The sequence below is a fragment of the Myotis myotis genome, unplaced genomic scaffold, assembly GCF_014108235.1.
Source record: "Myotis myotis isolate mMyoMyo1 unplaced genomic scaffold, mMyoMyo1.p scaffold_m19_p_6, whole genome shotgun sequence".
In the NCBI taxonomy this organism is placed as follows: Eukaryota; Metazoa; Chordata; class Mammalia; order Chiroptera; family Vespertilionidae; genus Myotis; species Myotis myotis.
Genome location: NW_023416368.1, coordinates 77138486 through 77161738, shown reverse-complemented (window position 1 = coordinate 77161738; position 23253 = coordinate 77138486). Strand labels below are relative to the sequence as shown.

At 49.2% G+C, this 23253-nt stretch overlaps 1 protein-coding gene across 3 annotated transcripts in view; it reads right to left on the bottom strand.

Moving 5' to 3' along the window:
- Nucleotides 1-1558: 1558 nt before the first annotated feature.
- Nucleotides 1559-23253, bottom strand: part of EPHX2 (epoxide hydrolase 2) — a 71865-nt gene continuing 50170 nt past the window's right edge. Inside the window, exons 13-19 of one of the 3 annotated variants that reach the window (XM_036315081.1) lie at nucleotides 22418-22489; nucleotides 20155-20188; nucleotides 18196-18298; nucleotides 16477-16546; nucleotides 12876-12956; nucleotides 11752-11810; nucleotides 11178-11610 (exon numbers count right to left, since the gene is read on the bottom strand). In XM_036315081.1, the coding sequence (XP_036170974.1) occupies nucleotides 11532-11610; nucleotides 11752-11810; nucleotides 12876-12956; nucleotides 16477-16546; nucleotides 18196-18298; nucleotides 20155-20188; nucleotides 22418-22489 (498 nt within the window). In that variant the 3' untranslated portion in view covers nucleotides 11178-11531. Of the gene's footprint in view, nucleotides 2500-11177; nucleotides 11611-11745; nucleotides 11811-12875; nucleotides 12957-16476; nucleotides 16547-18195; nucleotides 18299-20154; nucleotides 20189-22417; nucleotides 22490-23253 lie in introns of those variants that run through there. The other 2 variants (XM_036315080.1, XR_004968443.1) reach the window with 2 other exon arrangements.

Here is a 23253-nt window from a genome sequence, read left to right as displayed (position 1 = left end):
CACCAGGTCTCTCCTGCTATCACCTGGTTGGCCTGCCACCTCTCAGCCTCCTGGCTGGTGACCTTGCCTTCCATTTCTCAGAGAAGCAAGGTCATCCTCCTCCCAACCGCCAACAGACCTCTGGCATCCTTCCTTCTGGCATCACACCAGGGGTCTGCTCCTCCTCCCGTGCAGGCACAGTCAGCACCTGTGGTCCTGACAGTGCCCCATCTATTAATGGTCCCCAGGTGCCCTCAGGTCTTCACCTTCTCCTCCCCCTCAGCCCATGAGTAAGTTCATCTTCCATCCTGAAAACACGCTTTGACTTCTGCCTCTCCCTTAAGCTACTTGCTATTTCATCCCTTATTTTGTTAAAGCAAAGGGCAGCCTCGGACATGACTGCCAGGGATTGGTTTCCGGCTCTGTGATTTGGGGCAGGTCTCTTAAGCTTTCAGTGCCCCATTTCCCTCATATGTAACAGGAGGATGTTTGTTTGAGGAGTCAATGAGTTAGTATGAATAAAAGGCTTAGCACAGTGGAATAGCACCCTCTCTGCATACACTTACACATGTGTATATTGCTAATATTATCTTTTGAGAAAATTTAAGTACTTAAAATAAAAAATGATAACAATACCCATATTCCCATTACCCATAATTAGCAAATGTTAGTATTTCACCATATTTACTTTCATCTTGATATATATATCAACATATATCTATCAATATTTATATATCTATATATCTATATATATATATATATATATAGTGTGTGTGTGTGTATATTTAAAATTATATAAGTATTTAATACATACATTCTCCAGAGACAAAGACAGGAAGACAGGAGGAAGGAAGGAAGGAAATAAGGAAAAGAGACAGAAATGAGGCAAGAAAGAAAATAATCATAGATTGTATCAATCAGGGTTCTTGATTATAAGCAATAAAAGCCTAGTGATTTACTTTTAAGCAGCAAATGACTTTATCCAAGGACAATGGGCAGTTCACAGAAACACTTAGAAATCTGGAGAACTTGCTTGGGGCACAGGTGAGAGCAGGGAAGCATCAGCCAGACTGGAGCCAAGATCAGGACCACCACCTGCCCGGGGGACCCTGTGGCCGCAGACCCGGATGCAAAACCTGTACTGTTGCTAGTGCTGCTGTCGCTGCTGTGCCTGGGAACCAGCCATTCCTGATGCTGCTGCTACGCTGCTGCCAGACTAATTCCCCTCTCTCCCTACTTTCTCGTGTCACTAGCTCCCTATGCAAAGGCCAGGACAGACACATCTGGTTAGTCATGTGCCCGTGAGTTAGATGGAAGGAAGGCAGAGGAAGCAGGATCTGGTGTTTTGAGCTTCTATGTCAGTGGTTCTCAACCTTCCTAATGCCGTGACCCTTTAATACAGTTCCTCATGTTGTGGTGACTCCCAACCATAAAATTATTTTCATTGCTACTTCATAACTGTAATTTTGCTACTGTTATGAATTGTAATATAAATATCTGATATGCAGGATGTATTTTCATTGTTACAAATTGAACATAATTAAAGCATAGTGATTAATCACAAACACAATATGTAATTATATGTGTGTTTTCTGATGGTCTTAGGCGACCCCTGTGAAAGGGTCGTTCGACCCCCAAAGGGATCGCGACCCACAGGTTGAGAACCGCTGTTCTATGTGGAACCTTCATGGTGGGGACATTCCCAAGATATTTAAAAGAATTTAAATGCTGGGAAGCGCCTCCAAACCTAACACTGTGGTTCCTAACATCCAGGCATACCCAAGTTTTCATCATTACACTTCAAAAAAAAAATACTGACACTTTACTGTTCTAAAATCTGTGCCCAGAATTGGTTTAATCAAGTGTGGTGAGACGTGCAGACAGCAGAATGATTGCCATGAAAAAATGATTGTCACCGGTCCCTAGAAGCAGGAGTCACGGTACACTCTCCAGGCTCACATGGGAAGCACCAGGGCCAGCCAAGGGCAGAAAGGGCAAAGAAGAGAGCATGCCCCAGAGTATTTATCAGAGTTTCTGTAGGAGAGACACGGAGAGGGTAAGCCGCTTAGGACTGGATAGTTTGAATAATGTTGGCAAGCTGTGCGCATTAAGATGATCGTTACCTGGTCCTGGGGTGATTTAGTGCAGAGCAAATATTGGTTTGGTGTGTGTGTGTGTGTATGGGAGACAAAGGAGGTGGTTGGGGATGTTGATCAGGATTGGTTGGAGGATTTGTAATGTAATTTTTGTATGCCCATAAAAGCCGCGTCACAGGGGAGACATAAACAACCTTCGCCGTTCGCTTGGCTCTGTGAGTAATGGGTGCCAAACAGGCAAATACGGGATCTAAGAAAACGCAGTTAGAACTCCAACACAAGGCAACCGGGCCTCACAGAAATAAAAGTGCTCATCCTCACCCGTCAGCCTCATCAGTGACTCCGTCCGCTTCGTTCTAGCCTCTCTGGGCAATGCCCATTCTTGCTCCACTCCTGGCCCATTGTCACCTTGAAAGTGTGTTTCCTATGGAGTAAATTGTGAGGTTTATCAAAAGCACTGCTGCCTATAAGGGCATGGGGAGGGCAGGAAATAACACCAATGAACAAAGTAAAGAAAGAAATAGAGGCAGAAACAGCCCTCATTGTTGTAAAAGATCATTAAGTTAGAGGTAGTCTTTACAGCTTCTCCCTCCATCCATTCTCCAGAAGCAGCACCTATTCTAAAAAGACAAGGCCAGCCCCGGCTGGGTAGCTCAGTGGGTTAGAGCGCCATCCCCATAAGCCAAGGTTGTGGATTTGATCTCCCAGTCAGGGTCAGGGTACATACAAGAAGCAACCAATGAATGCATAACTAAGTAGAACAACAAATCAATGTTCCTCTCTCTAAGATAAAATAAATAAAAGGAAATCTGACATAGGGCATAAAGTTTATTCAACATATGACACAAAGTGGGAGGGCACTGTGGGGGTTCAGGACGAGTCACCCCAAGATGTGCCTGAGTGGTGTGTGGATTGTTCTGAGATCTGTGGGCTCAAAGGAAACTTCTGCCCCTCCCCTCATACCTACCTAGAAGAACTTGAATTCGGGGCTTTGCCTAGAGGTAGAGATGATCAGAGATAACGTTTTATGACCTATCTGTACGGCAGAGCAAACCTCTAATTAGTGATCATCTGCTCTTCTAATCGTCCTTCAGTGACCTTCCTCCCCTCTGAAGCCCCAAGGTCATCGTTAGCTTGGGATGTCTTATACACCCATGTTCCCTTTCTGTCTTGGAACCTCTCCTGCGTGTGGGGTCTCTGTCTCATGTGTGCAGAGTTCCCTTACGTGTGCATATGTTAAACTTGGTTATTTTCTCTTGCTAACCTGTCTCATGTCTATTTGACTATTGGACCAGCCGAGAGAGCCTAGAGAGCAGAGCAACGTTCCTTCCTCCTCCCCAGCACCATCTAAGCTCGCCCCTGCCTCACAGCTCTCCACTCTCTCCCTCTGCATCCAGGAGAAGTGACGGAGGCAGTGACCCTATGCCACCCCTTCATCCATTCAAAGGCCAACTAGGACCACTGTGTTGGGCTTTCTCTGGGATTTTCCTACACTGAGTTGCATAAACCAAGAATTGTTTCTGTCTTCCAAATTGTGACACAAGCCAAATAGTCCCAATGGTCCCCAATGCGGACACATCCTGCCCTTCCGTCTTGGCACTAATGTCATGGAACACAGTGAGGAACCGCATGAAAAGCAGAGGCTTGGTCCTAACCTATGACCCTTTGAATATGGAAGTTAGTTTTTCATTGATTAAAAAGTGTGGGAGAAAATATTTGCAAATCATCTATCTTATAAGGGATTAATATCCACAATATTAAAGAAGTCCTACAACTCAACAACCAAAAACCAAACAACCTGATTCAGAAATGGGCAAGGAACTTGAATAGACATTTCTCCAAAGAAGATATACAATGGCCAATAAGCACACGAAAAGATGCTCAACGTCACAAAGTATCAGGGAAATGAAAACCAAACCACAGTGAGAGGCCCAGATACCCATTAGGGCGACTGTTACAAAGCACACACATAAAATCACAAGTGTGGGTGACGATGCAAAGAGATTGAAACCCGCTGCATTGTGGCTGGGGATATAAATTGGTACAGCCACTATGAAAAACAGTATGGTGGTTCCTCAAAAACTTAAAAATGGGATTAGCACATGACCTAGCAATTCCATTTTGGGGCATATCCCCAGAAGAACTAAAAGCAGAGACTCGGAGAGGTATTTGCACCCCACATTCAGCAGCATTACTCACAACAGCCAAAAGGTGGAAGCAGCCCAAGTGTCAACCGGCGACGACTGAATAAAGATGTGGCATATACACTGAGTGGCCAGATTAGTATGACCACCTAACGTTTGTAGACAAATTAGCCGTACACTGCATTGTATGAGATACGGAAGCCAAAGGCCTGTTCGAACACCTTTGCTGTCTGCAGTTACCAAGATAAAACATCTCCAATTCGCACAGGAACACAAGGATTGGACAGTCGGGCATTGGAAAAAAGTCATGTGGTCCGATGAATCACGTTTCCAGTTGCATCATGCAGATGTCAGAGTGAGAATTTGGCGGAAACAGCATGAAAGCATGCACCCCACATGCTTGAATACAACCCTTCGAGCTGGTGGGGGCAGTGTTATGGTTTGGGGCATGTTTTCCTGGCATGATTTGGGCCCTTTAATTCGTGTGGAACAACCTCTGAATAGCACAACATACCTAAGTACCATTGCTGATCAAGCTCATCCTATCATGTTGATGGCGTATCCCAATGGAGATAGCTTCTTCCAACAAGACAATGCGCCATGCCACGGTGCTCATATTGTGCAGGAGTGGTTTCAAGAACATGAAGGAGACTTTACCTTGCTTAGGTGGCCCCCACAATCACCAGATCTCAATCCAATTGAGAATGTGTGGGGCGAAGTTAAAAGAGCCATCAGGCAGCTGGTTCCACATCCATCAAATCTCACAGAACTGGACAGTGCTATTCATCAGGCATGGTGTCAGATTCCTCGCATCATCTTTCAACATCTCGTGGAGTCAATGCCAAGAAGAATCACCGCAGTACTGAAGGCAAAACGTGCCCAACGAAGTACTGATGGGGTGGTCATAATAATCTGGCCACTCAATATATATATATATATATATATATATATATATATATATATATATATATATATAATCTCCATCCCACGTTCAAAGGCTGTTAAATCGCATTGTTTACCCATATCTTCAGAAAAACATCACTTCCGTCGTGGTAAACAACCTCCTTCCCTATTTATAATGGTCTGGTCCTCTAGCAACTTCAGCGCGAAATTATAGCTAATTTGCCTACAAATGTCATGTAGTCATAATAATCTGGCCACTCAGTGTGTGTCTTCACTCAGTTTTAAAAGGAAATTCCTGACACAGGAGGAGTCTTGAGGTTCTTATATTAAGTGAAGTAAACCAGTTACAACCAGACAACTACTGCATGATCCCACTTATACGAAGGAGCTACAGTAGTCAAATTCAGAGACAGAAGGGAGCACGGGGCTGCCAGGGGCTGGTGGGCGGGGTGGAGAGTTACTGTTTAATGGGTACAGAGTTGCTGTTTGGGGAGATGAAAAGGTTTTGGGGATGGATAACGCTAGTGGTCACACAGCAATGTGAATATGCTTAATGCCACCGAGCTGCACACTTAAAAATAGTTAAAATGATAAAAATTATGTGTTGAGGGCTGCTAGCAAACACTCGGGCATCTTCAAATGTGTCGCTGAAACTCAGAGCGCGGGCAGAGCCACACCCCGGGGGCGGACCTGGTCAAGAGACTGGGACGCCGCTCAGTTTGACTTTCCCGCCCAGGGTTAAGGGGATGGATCTCGTGATGTCGCCAGGAACTCAAGGCCCACCCAGGTGTGATGTAACTTCCTGTTATTCAAGGATTTATTAAATCTACTTCTGGTGTTGGAGGTCTTTCTGTCCCTCCATTCAGGGGGCAGACGCCACACTCGGCCCAAGCTTTTATTCTATTTTTGTGTCCTGTCTATCTTTATTTCATTATTTAATCCCCAGCGCCTCTACTCAAGAACCGGTGCATGTCTCTCTCTCTCTCTGTGCTGGACGCGGAGAAGGGAGCCCCCTGCTACAATTATGTATATTTTAACACAATTTAAAAAAGTGAGCCTACAGGAGAAGAAACACCATTGGTGTTCTTTCAAAAGCAGGTAATAGCATCAAAACCCTTGTGTGGTACATATGACCTGTATTTATGTAAACTGACAAAATGATTCCACTCAGACCTTACAAATATGAAATCTTGAGCATCTACAGTGATTGTAAATACTTCAGCTGTGTTATTATAGTAACTATTGCATTTGTGTTTCGTGCAGCAGAAACCCACTGATGTACGTTGCAGTTTATCCCGTGAATCCCAGCAAAGATTCATAGATGTGTGGGACCTGTTTACCATCTCTTTCTGAGTGCATGTCAGCAGATACGCCCAAGGTCTTAGTGAGAGACCCACCAAGGCTAGGAACAGTGAAAAAGTCACACAGTTGGCCATCCATCTCCCCCAGCAGGACATCAAAGTCAAGACCAGGAACTAACTCATTTTCCCATTCATTCGTTTATGCTTTCATTCCCTCATTTATTCAAACATTTAATGAGCATCTCCAAAATGCCAGGCTGTGCTGGGTTAGGATCAAGGATGAACCACCTCGACAGGTAGTCCCTGGTCCCGAGGGCCCTACAGTCTAAAAGGGGAGGCAATGAGCAATCGGGAGCAGCAGCCAGCACTGGGGAGAAACGTCCACAATTGCTGAAATCAGAAAATATTTGATCATGTGTAGCAGGAACAGCAAAGTGTTGTATTTCTCAGCCAATTCTTGTTGCAAAAACCTCTGAGCTTCTGACCTACATATTTTGACCACTGTTTGCTTTTCATTTGTGCTCCTGGTATTATTGGTGTGAACAAGGTGAACACTGGCTTGGAGTCGCTTCAAGGCCTGAAACCGTGGGTTCATTACACCCCAAGAGGAACACACATAGCTTCCGGTCCCATCTATTCTAACAGACTCACTTTTATTTATTTATTTTTTATTATATTTTATTATTTTTTTGCAATTTTTTTTAATTAAATCTTTATTGTTCAGATTATTACATTTGTTCCTCTTTTTTCCCCCCCATAACTCCCCTCCTTCCAGTTCCCACCCCTCCCTCCGCCCTCACTCCCCACCCACTGTCCTCATCCATAGGTGCACGATTCTTGTCTAGTCTCTTCCCGCATCCCCCACACCCCTTCCTCCCCCCCCCTCCAAGAATAGTCAGTCCATTCCCTTTCTATGTCCCTGATTCTATTATAATCACCAGTTCACTCTGTTCATCAGATTATTTATTCACTTGATTCTTAGATTCACTTGTTGATAGATGTGTATTTGTTGTTCATAGTTTGTATCTACCATTTTCTTCTTCTTCCTCTTCTTAAAGGATACCTTTCAGCATTTCATATAATACTGGTTTGGTGGTGATGAACTCCTTTAGCTTTTCCTTATCTGTGAAGCTCTTTACCTGACCTTCAATTCTGAATGATAGCTTTGCTGGATAAAGTAATCTTGGTTGTAGGTTCTTGGCATTCATCACTTTGAATATTTCTTGCCACTCCCTTCTGGCCTGCATAGTTTCTGTTGAGAAATCAGCTGACAGTCGTATGGGTATTCCCTTGTAGGTAACTGAGTTTCTTTCTCTTGCTGCTTTTAAGATTCTCTCTTTGTCTTTTGCTCTTGGCATTTTAATTATGATGTGTCTTGGTGTGGTCCTCTTTGGATTCCTTTTGTTTGGGCTTCTCTATGCTTCCTGGACTTGGAAGTCTATTTCTTTGACCAGGTAGGGGAAGTTTTCTGTCATTATTTCTTCAAATAGGTTTTCAATATCTTGCTCTCTCTCATCTTCTGGCACCCCTATAATTCTGATGTTGGTACGCTTGAAGCTGTCCCAGAGGCTCCTTACACTATCTTCGTATTTACAGATTCTTTTTTCATTTTGCTTTTCCAGTTGGGTGTTTTTTGCTTCTTCGCATTTCAAATCTTTGACTTGATTCTTGCACTCCTCTGGTCTGCTGTTGGGAGTCTGTATAGTATTATTTATTTCAGTCAGTGTATGCTTAATTTCTAGTTGGTTATCATAACATCAAGGGTCTCATTAGATTTCTTGTAGATCTCATTAAGTTTATCGGCGGCTTCTAGACAGTTCTTGAGAGACCTTAAAAGTGTGGTTCTGAACTCTATATCTTCCATTGACAATTTTGTCCTGTTTCTTTGTCTCTGCATTTTTTTATGCTTTCTTGGTGCACCCCCTAGTGGTCTTTGTGCGCAGTCTTGTTGTAGTTAAGCCTTGATTGTTGTAGTTAATACTTGGGGGGATTTGACCTCCAGGCCAACTGGCTGTGAGAGTCAGCTGTGTTTGCAGTGGGAAAACTTCTCCCCTCTGGGGAGGTGCTAATCTAGCCTTTGCCTGAGGCTATCCGGCAAATGGCTCTGTGCAGGGCTTGGGCGGGGTGGGTCGCACGGGATCAACAGGGCTGCGGAGGGAGCAGTTATGGCTGCTCTCATTCCCGTCCCCAGAGGCTCTGCCTCTCAGAGTCCCAGCAACCGCTGCAAACCTTGGAGAGAAAGCTGCCCTCGCATTCTGACCGATGCCAGACAGTCCCGCTTCTCCTGTTTGAGTCTGGGTCCCTAGCAACTCACCCAGAACTGGAGCTCAGAGCCTGAGCCTCCCTCCCGATTGGAAACGACAACCGCGCCCTCAGCCACCAGCCCGCTCCGTGCGCACCTCCGCACCTTTGTATTTTCCGCACTGAGCCTCCTCTGAGTCTCAGTGTGCTGTTCTCTTTCCTTCTAGTTGAAGAATTTCCCCTCAGCCAGCTTTCCTGTGGTTCTGGGTGATGTCCGTTCCGTCTTTTAGTTGTATTTTTGAAGTGGTTGTGCAAGGCAGCATTCACCGGTGTTTACCTATGCCGCCATCTTGGTTATCAGTGCAATTTCTTATGGCTGATCCAATCCCTCCAGACTCACTTTTAGAAGACATTTCTCCTGGAAACCTTGGGCACTGCTAATTGGCAGCCACTATGTGTGGGGGAACCTGTAGGAGATCTGGGCTCCCTTGGGGAGCTCCGTGACCCCACTGGTGTGTGGGTATAAGAGAGAATGTGGGTCTGCCATGCCTCTTCCCAAAAACGCCATTTCCCTTAGCAGAGGTGAATACATTTGTTATTTATGCCTTTTGTAGTCATGACATAAAAGTAGCACTTTATAACTACGTCAATTGGATCGCACTCTCAGCAAGCTGTACTTAAAATGGCATCTGAAAATCGTCCCTGTCCCCTTTGCCGCACAATTGCAGCGGTGGCATGTGTCCGGAGGCCCCACAGCAGGGGAAACACAACTCTGACATTCCTAGTGTTTTCTTGAATAACCTACAGACTTTCTCCAGTCCAGCAGCCTTTATGGCCTCAATGTTGTATGACTGGTGATGTTTTTGTTGCAGTGCTATGGACTTGACTCACTTGACCCTTATCTGCCCAAAGAGTAGCATTTCTGGGGCATTTTTGATGGTTTATGGGGATTGCTGGGTCGAATATTTGGAACTGAGGTAATCGGGACCAACAAGTTTGCTTATTGGTGCTTCTTGTAATGAAGGATGTTCTGAGATTCCACTCTCCTCTCTTCCAACTGCTCCCTTACAAATAAGTCTGGACACATTCTTTTAAATAATGTCAGTAAAATAATGTTACCTGGCTTGTGTAGTCATTCCCCAGGTCACGTATTTGCCTTTTAAATGAGCACTTTCATTCTCCAATACAAAAGGAACGAGGTGGTGGTGTAGTAGCTGGAAATGTCAAGCCCTCACAGGCCTTGTCCTAACATAAACTAGAGATCTTGGTGCTCATACTTCTGTAGCACCTCCTCGGGGCCAGGCACCATTCCAGGGCCCTGCATATAGGAACTCATTTAATACTCACAACCACCTGTGAGCTTGGTACAATCAGTGTCCCCTTTTATAGGTGAGGGATTGACATACAGGAAACCTTTCTCGAGGTCACACAGTGGTAAGAGGCAGAACAGGAGCCTGATCTAGATAATCTGACTCTAGACTTAGAAAGGAGATTTTGTTGTTGTTAATCCTCACCCAAGGCTATTTTTTCCATTGACTTTTTTTTTTTTTTTTTTTTTGAGAGAGAGAGTGGAAGGGAAGGAGGGAGAGGAAGAGCATGCCATCAATGTGAGAGAGACACATAGATTGGTTGCCTCCTGCACTCGGGGTCGGAGCCAAACTGCAACCCAGGTACGTGCCCTTGAGTGGGAATTGAACCCATGACCCTTCAGTTCATGGGCCCACGCTCTAACCACTGACGACACCAGCCAGGGCTAGAAAGGAGATTTTTGACAGAAGGAGCTCAGCCTTTGGAACCAGACAGCGTGCGTCTGAATCTAGGCTCTGCCTCTAACTAGCCAAGGGACCCTGGGCAAGTTATTCGAACCTTAATTTCCCTCTCTGTGAGATGGAAGCACAGAGGTGGTGTATGCAAGGCTCCAGGCACACGGTACTTAACGACAGTTCAGACCACTCCTGACCTTCCCCTTGCTTTCTACACACACGGACACACACACCCTTTTGGCCTGGTTACTTGATACTCATCATGATTCATAATTCGGCTTAGGGAGACCACCATGCCAGCTTTCCCTGCAGAAAGCGCAGCCAGGGCGGTGTGCAGCCCCTGGGAGCACACCATGCTGGGGGCAGGGAGAAAGGGCTCATGGCCCGGCTGGGGCCTCGGCGGGGAGATGCAGGTGGGAACACTGCAGGCTGAAGGACCCATTCACTCAGGTGGAGGTCGAGGAGCGTCAGTGTGGTGTGTGCAGGGACTCAGTTCGGGGGTGCTGGGGGGCCCTTAGGAATAGGGGAGTGATCGGTGGGGCCAGGCAGTGCATGAGCTTTCTATGGGGAGCAGCGGGGAGGCCCTGCAACGTTCAGTTCCGATCCTGTATGGAGACCAGTCAGGAGGCTGCCGTGGCAGGACTGGGCGGGAGACGGGGCTTGAAGCAGGGTGGGCGGGCGACGTGGCTTCCAGATGAGGCCAGAGGGACATTCTTAGAACAACTCCTCCTCCTCCCAACCGCAGCGGAATCACAGTTGTTTAGCTTTATTGAGCAAAAGAGTTCCAATCTCTGTGGAAAGGCTTCAGAATTACCTGCTGATTTTGCTGCAAAACTATGGATTAGGGAAAGAGAAATCACCGCCTGGCCACCTCCTTTGTCCCCTCACAGGACACAAATCATCCTCAGAGACCAAGTGATGCGTTTGTGCCCAGAGAATTAATAGCCTTTTCCTGTATCTAAAATTACGTCTAATTTTACTCACTTCCCTTAAAGAAAATCACCCTTAAGAACCAGGCTGCTGGTTCTGAGAGACGCGGGTCAGGCCCATCTTGGTGCCAAGAGCAGCAGCCCAGCAGAGGAAGGGGCTGGCACACGTCACCCCCTAAAGCTTCGAGACCACTGGCGGGTCCCTGGCATCAGTTTCCAGCCACTGCACGAGGATCTGATTCAACTCGGCGGGCCTGGGAAGGGAATGAAAGACGATTCGTACCTGTCTGGACCCGCCCACCTCACACGAGGTGAACAGCTAGCCCAGGAAGGCCTTTACTGAAGGTGAACAGGAAGTCCCGATGTCCCCCGCCCTGGGGCCCCCAACTCCTTACTTCTCTATCTGTGTCCAGTGTCCACAATCCTTAATGTGTCCCCTTTTCAGGTGGGGGATCTGGAAGAAAACACCAGCCAGAAAAGTAAATGGCAGAGTGCCCGTGGGTCTGGTTTCAGGTTAGTGCAACGTGTAAGGGGGCCCCTGTGAGGAGGCACCTTCCCCTCTGCTCCCCATAGGCCAGCCCCTGCCCTGAAAAACTGCGTGTTTAGGAAAGGAATAACCCCACTTATTGAGCAACTACGACGTCCTGGGTGCTCTACATACATTGTCTTATTGAAGCATACCCACAATCCTGTGCGGTAATGGGAAAGCTCAGAGAGGTCAGGGAACCTGCCCAAGGCCACACAGCGTGGCTGAGCTGATTTTCAAATCCAGGGCTGACTTGTACTCATCACAACTGTCTCCCTTCAGAACCATTCGTTCTCAGCCCTTTCACTGCCTGCAAGATGCTTGCTTGTCGTTGGCTCTTGCCATGCAGACGCGACTGCACCCACTTCCCGGCTGTCTCGCTGGAGATCTGCACGCAGGGCTGTTTGGCTTCCCCTCTGGAACCTGGGCTCCCACAGTGGGTCACTGCAGCCAGCACCCGGGATGAAGAGGGGGCAGCAGGCAGCAGCTGGGACACGGGTTTCTTCCCGACACAGCCTTGAACCCTGACCGCGTGTGGGAAAGGCTGGGGAAAATGCCCTTTTCCTCTCAGAAGCATAATGCACCCCAGCGAGGTTAGAGTCCGTTACAGGGGGCTGCAAAGGACCAGCTGAAGATCTTGAATTTCTACAGAAACCTTTGAGGGCTAGGAGCAGGGAGCCGAGCCCGTGGGCTCACAGCTTTCCGCAGCACCTTGGCCGGATCCATAGCCCACACCGCGGCCGCATCCCACGCGCACCCTCCCCGCTGTGCCTGATGCTGCTGACAAAGCCACAGCAACTGGGGACGGGCCGCTCTCAGCAGCTAGCCAGCCCATGGCCACCCCACTTCAGGCCTCCCCAGTCACTACCAACCTCTACACTGTTAACAGAGGGAGCTTCCAATCCCATCACTCCCCTCAGCTGCCTCTTTCCTTGGGGACACCTGCCCTCTCCCTCCAGGAAGCACCGAGGGCCCAGGCAGCACCGTCCTCACCCAGTCCTCCATATGCTTGGACATCTCAGGAACAAGCACTCGGTCCTTCTCCGCAGTTACCATCAGGGCTGGAATCAGGATCTGGGGAGAGATGGCAGGAGGTGGTGACAGCCAGAAAAGGAAAAGATGTCCCCTTCTTGCACCTTCCAGGTTAGGTCTCCCCTCCTCTGCTTCGTTTTCATGCTCCGCGGCTTCCCCACTATTAACACTCGCTGAGGGGCCCAGCAGCCGCCGAGGCCCTGGCTCTGTCTGGCGCGCTTGGCCTGAAGGAGGCATCACTCCTACTGGAGATCTAGGAGAGGGATGTGAGACGGTAGAAAATATATATACTGGTCTCTGCCTGCGGGTTCCGGCACAGAGCTCCTGAAACGCCTGGACTTTTTTTTTTTTTTATTGATTTCAGAGAGGGAGAGGGAGAGGCATAAAGAAACATCAATGGTGAGAGAGAATCATGGATCGGCTGTCTCCTGCACACCCCACACTGGGAATTGAGCCCACAACCCGGGCCTGTGCCCTGACCTGGAATCGAACCGTGACCTCCTGGGTCATAGGTCAATTCTCAATCATGGAGCCACGCTGGCCGGGCTTCTCTGGACATTTCTAAGTAATGGGAGCACTAGGAGCATCTAGTACTTGTCTCTGACCCCGTCCCTGGCACGGGGCTCCTAAAACCCTTATAAATTCCCAAGTGCTAAGACTTCGAGGAGCATCTTTTGTTCTAAAGAGGCAACTCTGGGTGTTTCCTGGATGGGGGCTGGTCAGCAGAAACCCAGCCATTATTAGAAGTTCTGTTTTCAGCCCCCCTTCCTCCCCGTCTCTCTCTCTCTCTGTCTCTCTGTCTCTCCCTCCCTCCCTCCCTCCCTCCCTTCTAGAGAGGGGAGAGGGACTGGAATGGGGTGAACAATTGATCATGCCCACACGAGGAAGCTCCATAAAAATCTCAGTAGTGCCGAAACCGGTTTGGCTCAGTGGATAGAGCGTTGGCCTGCGGACTGAAAGGTCCCAGGTTCGATTCCGGTCAAGGTCATGTACCTGGGTTGCGGACACATCCCCAGTGGGAGATGTGCAGGAGGCAGCTGATCGATGTTTCTCTCTCATCGATGTTTCTAACTCTCTATCTCTCTCCCTTCCTCTCTGTACAAAATCAATAAAATATATTTAAAAAAGAAAAATCTCAGTAGCATGGAGTTTGGAGCGTGTCCACACTGGGGAACTCACCCATGTACCCGGGAGGGTGGCACTCAGCTCCCCGGGCACAGAGGCTCCAGTGCTCACACCCTCCCAGACCTCGCCCTCGTATTTCTCCAGGTGGCTGCGCACCTGTGTCCTGTCTCTCCTCCTTTACTAAGCTCATAGGGTCAGTAAGAGGCTCCCCGAGTTCTGTGAGCCACTCTAGCAAACAGTGGTCGAACCGAGGAGGGGTGGTGGGAGCCTCAGGTCTATAGCTGGCTGGTCAGAAGCACAGGTGACAACTGGACTTACGATGGGTGTCTGAAGTATGTGTGTGTGTGTGTAGGGGGTGCAGTCTTGGAGGCCTGAACCCTTAACCTGTGGGATGTGACGCTACCTCAGGTAGGTAGTGCTAGAATTTAGTAGTTAAAGTGTAGGACACCAGCTGATACTGCAGAGAATTGCCTGCTGGGGGACAAACCCTCACACATTTCATGACCAGAAGTGAAATGTTTTGTGTGAATGTAAAGATTCAGGAGAAGACTGAGTTTTCTAATACAGATGAACATAGCAGTGCAGTGACCAACACGGGCGCGTGTGTGTGTGCATGTGTGTGTGCGCGCGTGCGTGCATGTGTGCGTGCGTGCGTGTGTAAGAATGCGTGGGCTGGCCCACTCTGTGGGATGGGACAAGAAAGGAAGAAATGCACTTGCATGGAGATCGATATTCCTTTTCTTTGAGTTAAATGGATGCTTCAAAAGGGCAGCCAAGACTCTAGAGCAGCGGTTCTCAACCTTCCTAATGCCGCGGCCCTTTAATACAGTTCCTCATGTTGTGGTGACCCCAATTTCATTGTTACAAACTGAACATAATTAAAGCATAGTGATTAACCACAAAAACAACACGTAATTATATATGTGTTTTCCGATGGTCATAGGCGACCCCTGTGAAAGGGTCATTCGACCCCCAAAGGGGTCGCGACCCACAGGTTGAGAACCGCTGCTCTGGAGAGTGAACTGGCCAGACACAACTGTTACCAACGTGACATTAGAGGCAGCAAAATGACTTCTCTTTTATCTACTGATAAATGGGGCCTGGAGAGGCCATGAAAGCCTCCATTTATCCTCTTTGTTCTCACTCTGCCATAATAATGTTCAAACAGCTCCAGTTTGTCCCTGATTAAGAAATCTGCACTATTTTTTTTACCCACATGCAGAACCATGTGCTTCTCACCGCACCCCGTCCTCCAAATGAGAGCATGAACAGGAGACATGCAAACATGCTTTTGGTGCTGAAAGTCGTCCGGAGGCCGTGGTGGGCTGGGCAAGCTCTAGAATGCTCCAAGTTAAAATGTAAACTGGTGGTGGGGGCACGGAGGAGGTGGGAGAGGAGGGAGATCTGAAAGGTGGCTGCAGAAGGGAATTCCCAACTTAAGCACCATCAGGGTTCGCCTTCCCAGAATCTTTGACATTATGTCCATCCACACTTGGAGAGATTTTGCCCATCAAACTGCGGCTTTGTAATTTCTGTCAGTCACCGAGTACAGTGATGATAAGGAGCATTAATTGAACTACTGCTATGTGCTAGGCACTGTTCTAAGCATTTTATGTGCATTAACCCATGTTATCCTTACATGTTAGCACCATTGTTGTCATTCCCAGATTACAGAAGCGGCAACGAAGAACACACTGGTTAAGAGTGTTGACCAAGGCCACATGGGGGTCAGATCCCAGGCCGAATTTCTGTCCAGCCCACTCTTAACCACTGCCTTCTATGCTGTCCTGCCTCCAGACGAACCCGTGTTGTCGAGACCTCGTCTGTTTTATTCGTTTGGTAAATCCGCGGTCTAGCACAGTGCCTGACACATAGAGGGTGCTCACAGTAGAGAGAGTCAACAAGACGACCAGGGCTCCCAATGAGCGAGGACCTTGAAAATGCAATCACCCTTAGGTTTTGAATGTTTTGAATGGAAACAGGGGGCCCCATTACTCTCATCGCAGACCCAGAGATTGGAAACCATCTTCTGCTGGACAAACGAGGAAACAGAGCCACAGACTGACTTGGTCACGTGATAAGGCTGAGCCGAAGCCCTGCCTCTCTGAGAACACCCAGTGCTCCATCAGTGAACCCTTTGGGAGTCACCCTGGACCATCTGCTGCCCTGAGCTGGGGCACCACCAGGAGACCTGGGCCTCCCAGACCGAAGCTGCAGTCACCCAGTCAGACCCCTGCTCTGTCCCTAACGCCACCCATTCCAAGAGAAGCATCAGCAAAAGAGGCCCCAAGGGAAACCCTGGAGGAGGCACTTCCGAAGCCCAGAGGAAAAGGACAGAAAGGAGGAAGCCAGCAGGTCGGTCTGTCAACCCCCAGCTCTGACCCAGGGCAATGGGAAGCCAGGGTGGGGGTGGGAGCAAAACTAACCCAGCACTCACCTTCCGTCCTGTGCCTTTGCAGCCCCACTTCCAGTTCCTGTCTATGTTTCGATACCAGTTTAGGGGACCCCTGGGGGGCAGATCAGGGAATAAAGACAGGAAAGCGTTTAGTCCATGACTGTGCTGCAGACCCACCAGGCATCGGTCTCACAGGGAGAGCCAAGCTTCTGCGGGAAAGAGGACCGAGCCCGGCACAAACAGCGGTGCCTAAGTGCCAGGCCTGGGGACACGCGGGGTTCGCGGAGAGGGTCTGTGGAGAGGGCTGTCACACGGAGCCAGCCCCACAGGACTCTCCATGTCATCCCAGGGCTGTCACGTAAGAGGGTGGGAGCTTGATTAGTGCCATCACCATCCAGAGGCCACTCCCCTGCCCTGGGGAACCCCTGGAGAAGGGACTTCAGGGGGTGGTGCAGAGGTGTCTCCTCGGGGACAGGCAGGGCGGCTCTGGGGCTGGACCTAGAACCCTCTGCCAGTCCTCGGGCCTAGTCGGGGTTGGTGCTCTCGGGTCTCACAGCTCTAGGCCCTGGGAATACCTTGGACACGCCACATACCCTTTCGGAACTTTTCATTTTCCCTCCGGAACAAGGAGGGGTGAGGCCGCATTATCTCTATCTCCCTTCAGAGCAAAGCTGTCCTCAAATCTGACTCTTAAATGGTCTCAGCCTCAAAAGAAGAAGAAGAAAAAAAAGCTTAGGGAAGAGTTGTAGGTTGTGGTGGTGCCAGAATGCTGGGGCTAAAGGGCGGGGGCCACAGGCGTTCCCAGCCAAGGCTGCAGGATAGAGGACTTCCGGGCGGGGCTGGCCAAGGCCGTGCCCATGGCTTGGCTCTTTCTGAGCCCTCGGTTGGAGTAAAGGATGGAAGTGTAGAGAGAGGCACGAGGGAGAGAAGAAGGATGGACATGTGGTGAACTGCAACATCCTTGAAGAAACCAGGAGCTTCAAAGATTTGCAACGTGTAAGTGTTCGAAGGGCTATGCAGGAAAGCGGCCGTTGGAGCAATGCCTGTGGTTCCAGAGCAGAGGCCCAGACCATCAGCGTGAACGCAGGCCGGAGCCAAGGGAATGAGGTCGGACCTGCTACCACGTGGAGACCCCTGAGAGCACCAGCTGAGCGAGAGGCCAGGCACAGAGGCGCACACACTGTACTGCATTTATGTGAAATGCCCGGAGTAGGCAGATCCATGGAGATGGAGGGCAGATAGGGATGGCCTAGGACTAGGGGATCGAGGGGAAGTGGGGGAGAGCTGACTGCTCAAGGAAATGGCGTTTCTCTTTGGGGCGATGTGGTGATGACCGCACGGCTCCGTGAATGGGCTAAAACCACTGCACTGGACGCTTTCAGAGGGTGAATTCTATATGGTATGTGAGCCAGCGCTCAACAAAGCTGTTTAAAAGGAGAGAGAGGTCTCCAGTCCCCCTAAAAATGTATGCAGTTTTTGAGTGTCGGTGTTTTTCTGAAGAAAGAACTCAGAACTGTCATTTGATTCTCAGGGGGTCATGACTGAAAAAAGGTTAAAAGCATCTGCTCTGAGGGTGCCGTAGAGGGAGGTGAGCCATCCCAAACCAGAGCCGACGGTGAGCCTCCACCACTGCAGGCAGGGAAGCAGGGCAGCCAGGCCTCCACGGGCCGTGGGGGCGGGAACCGGGGCTGTCCTGCACCCTGAGCACAGCAGCCCCCGTGCTGACCAGCCTCTCCTGTGTTCTGGGCACCACTCGTGTACCTGAAACCGGACTTCCTGAACTGCTGCACGTAGAAGCGGATGTCCTCCTCGGTCACAATCCTGCTGAGGCTGGGGTCTTTCGGGGATTCCACAAAGAGTCCTCCTGCAAAAAGCCACTTGTTCCCGATCCCACGCCCTGAGCCAGGGGTCCCACAGCGAGTGCCGGCCTTCGCAATGGAGGCTGACCTCCTAACTGCCTCCCGCCTCCCTTGGCGCTCCTTCACTCATCCTCTCTTATCCACAGGAAGCCCCTTTCCTCTTCGTCAGAGAAGTCTGTGTTGCCTCTCTCATTCTAGAACCCAAGAGTGTCACACCCAGGCCTCCGCTTCTGGGACACACACGAGGACTGACCACCCCCCTCCTGTCCTCCCAAAACGACACCTCCGTCCCAGGATGACACCTGTCTTCGGCCCTGCCAGCCCTCCAGCTCTCCCTCTCCCCTAGACGAAGCCTTTCCTCCCTAGCTTAACGAATCCCATCCCTCTTCAGATATCTCCACGGAGAGTCTTGGAATGTTCACCAGTGCCTGCTCCGATCGTCCTCAGAGCCTGGAAAACCATCGGCCAGGGCGCAGGCATGCTGTTGCCCTCGGCACACTCACGGGCCCTCCCTCAGTGTCCTCGGTGTGGAATCTCATTTGTTTTCAGGGGTGTACACTGTGTCCTTGCAGTTCCCCGTCCTGGGGGTGGGAAGAACCCCGTGATGCTGATGGACAGCCCAGGGACCACCACCATTTCACGGGGACAGCTCCGGGGGGCTCCCCAGGCTCAGCTGGGAGCTTTGGAGGCACAGGAGCTGGGAGATGGATGCAGCCTTCTGTGAGCTCCATCGCAGGGCTATGTGAGCAGGTGCCTCTGTGATGAAGCACTTGAGCCTCCCTGGAGGCCGGAGCTCCTAGCTCTCTGCTGTCTCGGGGCCGGAGCTCCTAGCTCTCTGCTGTCTCCTGCCCCCCTCCCTGCGTTCCTGCCAACTGTCCGCCTCCCCTTGGACTCCCCGACTCTGCTGCCTGTGTTTACCTCACCAAGTGTGAGCTCAAACCGTCTGCAGAGCGAAGGAATGCAGAGTGACCGAGTGACCAAGAAAAGGAATGGAGGGAGGAGGCGAGAGGGAAGGGAGATGTGGTCTTGACCAGTGAGAGGTCTATGGCCTTTAGGGTCAGGGGAGTTTAAGCCCAGCCTGGCCACTTGAACAAGTTCCTGAGCTTCATTGTCCTCATGTGTAGAATACAGATAATAATGGGATTTTTAAGGGTGTCATGAGGATTATAAATAATGTATCTAAAGAGGGCCAGGCCAGCATTTGCTGCACATAGTAGGTGCACAAACAAGTAGTAGTGTCCTCATTATCAATAAAAATACAAGTGAATAATGGTAAGGCCAGAGTGTTGGGGCAAAGGTAAGGTCTGTGGGAACAGTGCTGGATCTCGGAGCCATGGATGAACTCCATTCTGTTCTTCACTCTGACTCTTCACTTGTTTCCAACCCAGGAGGGAGGACAAGGGTGGAAATGTGACGGAACTGGAATGACAGGACTCGGGGCTGGGATGGAGGAGAGGACAGTGGACTATGACAGGGGAGACCTGGCTTGGGGTCTAGCCCGACTCTCCCTCTGCCTGCACCAGGTGACCCTGCAGATGTCAGTTCCTATCTTGGGTCTCGGTCCTTGTCAGTAGAGGCTGAGATTGCCCCTACAAGCTCTAAGAGTCCCCCAAGCTCTTACTGTTTAAGATCTTGAATCCAAAGGTCCCTGAAGGAAAGGAACCTGAGGCCCTGTGGTCAGCCCAGGGCTAAGGGGAGTGTTAGTCACCTGCGGGGAACCCTATGGTAAGCCAGTCATAGTTCAGAGCTGGCAGGTGGCTGTTTCTGCTCATAGAGTCAGATGGAGAAATGCTCATTTAATGCTCAGCTGGCTCCTGCCATGGCCCTCCTGTCTCCCTTCCCTTCTAAGAATACCTCTTACCCTTTTCACAGACGTTGGACATGTTGAGCTTGGTCTGTAGGAAGAAAAGTTGGAGATTATGTCATGTGTAAAGAAAATATGCTGGAACAGGTCACCTACGAGTGCCATCAGACTAGTACAAACATGCTAAACTCCCAAGAGGTAGGCAAGTCCTCAGGGGTCACAGCAGAAATAGCTAACAATCAAACTCTGGGCCTAAGCTGCCCCCACTTGCAGGTCTTGGTGATATGAGAACTTGTTTCTATCAACCAATGGGAATAAAGATGAGACCTTAGGTTTATGGCAGATGGGAAGTTAAAAATAAGACCCTCCACAGTAAATCTGTGGTCCCACCCATCATGACAGAGAGATGTCAAAGGAGTTGGTCCATTCAGTTTGGAACTAAGAGGAAACCAAAAAATGTTCACCCAGAAATTCATAGCTACAAGCCTGCCTTCACAAGTGCTTGGGTTTGAATTTACACTCTCTCCGTGATCTGGAAATACCCAAGATGCAAAGTCAACAGTAACTACAACAAAGGATGTCTGACAGAAGCAGCCAGTGCTAAAACACAAGAGGGCCATTTCCTCAATCCCAGCTGAAGCCAACTGGCACAGATTCAGTGCTGCTTCAAGATGAGCTCACAAACCAAAATTACAAAACTCCCTCTCTTCTCTATCCCACCCCCCTCTTGCAAATCCCATTGCAAAAGACAGTAAACATAGCAAATAGTGAATCTACACTAATAAAAGAGAAAGATGCAAATTGACCATCACTTTGCAAAGACCACCAGCCAATCAGGAGTATGCAAATTAACCCAACAAATTTGCATATGCAGGTGCTGAGCGGCTGGGGGAAGGGGTGGCTGCTTGCACAAGTGCCAGCACCAAGCAGCCTGAGTCCCGGGGACAGGCGTCCTTGGGACCCAGGCCGCGCTGAGCCTGTAGGCCTGTGCATAGGGCTGGAGCGACTGGGGTCCTGGAATGCCCCAGGCCACTCCAGGCCTATGTGTGCAGTCGCTGAGCGGCTTGGGGCAGGGCGGGAATGTCCCCTGCAGCGAGCAAGCAGACAGCAGGGCCCTGCTTGCCCCTGCGGCGGTAAGCCAGAAGGGCAAGCAAGCCCCCACAGAGAGCAGCAAAGGACAAGCAGGCCCCCACAGAGAGCAGACACCAGGGCCTGAGGTGGCATCAAGCAGGTGGGTCCTCAGAGAGCAGAGAACCACGGGGAGCAGGCCTAAGCTGTCTGTAGGACATCCCCTGAGGGCTCCCAGATTGGAGAGGGTGCAGGTTGGGCTGAGGGACCCACCCCCCATGCATGAATTTCATGCACCGGCCCCCTAGTATCAACTAATAGAACTTGCGAGAGAGAGGGAGAGAATGAAAATGAGTATTCTTAAAATTATTAAAAACATAAAAGAAACTGAAAAACAAGAACAGAACAATAGATCAGAGTGATTTGAAAAGGAGCCAAATAAAACTTTCATAAATTTCAAAAAATGTTCATTGAAAGAAAAACAAAAAACACACAAAACTTCGAAGATGGGTTAACCTGCAGATTAAACACCACTAAAAAACCAATAATAGGGTAGACCGGAGGTATGTTTCACATAAACAATGATAGGAGCCTCTAAAAGAAAAAAAAAAAATTGTCAACCTAGAATTCCATATTCAAACTATTCAAGATTGAAAGCAAAAAAGACGTTTTCTGGCCAAAAACATTATGAGTTTACTACTAACAGACTGGAAAGAACTAACTACAAAAGAAAGTCCTTCAGAAAGAAGCAATTGAACTCAATATAAAAGAGTGAGATGCTAGAAGTGGTCAGCACAGAAAGTGGCAAACATGGGAAAGGCTAAGCAGGCACTGACTATATGAGGGTGGGTGGAGGGTATGGAGATAAACCATTATAAGCAACTGTGGCTGTTCATGAAAAGAGTTGAAACAGCAATTAATTTGGGGCTTTGATAAACAATTATGCATGTTGGTTAAAATGGTATAATTTCTCCACAGTCACTGTTATAATCATTCTTTGATTTTAATTTCAAAGCTTTATTGGTGTGTGGCAGTGAGCATGTGACCTTTCCCCATCAGTGTGACCAGTAGAGTGAGGATCCCACTCACCCTGACTACAGAAATCAAAGGGAAGAAGGCCAGCTTGCTCATTCCCAGGCTCCAGTCCCCACCCCATCTTCCGAGGGAGGCCATCCAGAGACCTCTGCACCTCTGCAGCACCCCCTTCCTGCTACCTATCCGCCTTCTACCCTTCAACCCCTGTACCCCTCACCTCATCATGTGCTCTGAAAAAGAGTTTGAAAGTCCGATACAGGTCCTCTTCCAGTTCAGCCTCAGCCACTCCCTAAAACAAAGTGTAAAGGAAGTCAGCTGTCTCTGAGGCATGAATCCACCAGGGGCAACTGCTCAGAAATAATAGAGCTCCTTCCTCCACACAGTCGCTGGGGGACCAGTGTTATGGGAAGGGACTGAGGCATGGCAGTGTGTCTTAGTCCATTCCAGCTGCTATAACAGAACCACAAATTGTGTAGTTTACAAACACAGATACTTATTTAGTCTGGAGGCTGGGACGTCCAAGACCAAGGCCCCAGCAGGTTCAGTGTCTGGTGAGAGCCCACTTCCTGGTTCAGAGATGGCATCTTCTCACTGTGCGCTCACGTGGAGGAAGCGGGGAGGGGACTATGTGGGGTTTCTTTTTATATGGGCACTAATTCCCTGTATGAGGGCTCTGCCCTCGAGACCCAATCATCTCCCAAAGGGTCCACCTCCTATTAACATCACATAAGGATTGGGATTTCAAGATAGGAATTTGTGGTGGGGTGAGGGTGGGGAGTGGACACAAACATTCAGTCTATAGCAAAGTGCCAATCTATTTTTATTTCCTCCTTTCCAAATGCTCACCTAAACACACTCAGGCAACAACTAAACCGGATTGCAGAATGTTTTCTAAACGGGTGCCCTGCTTTCCCACCTCCTTGATTTAAAATATTGTAGCCTCCACCAAGAACACCTACCTCCCTCAGTTTGGCCTTCAAGAAGCCTTCAACATCTGTCCCAAACACTGTCTCCTCCATGAAGTCCTGTCTTCCCCCATCACATAAAATAACT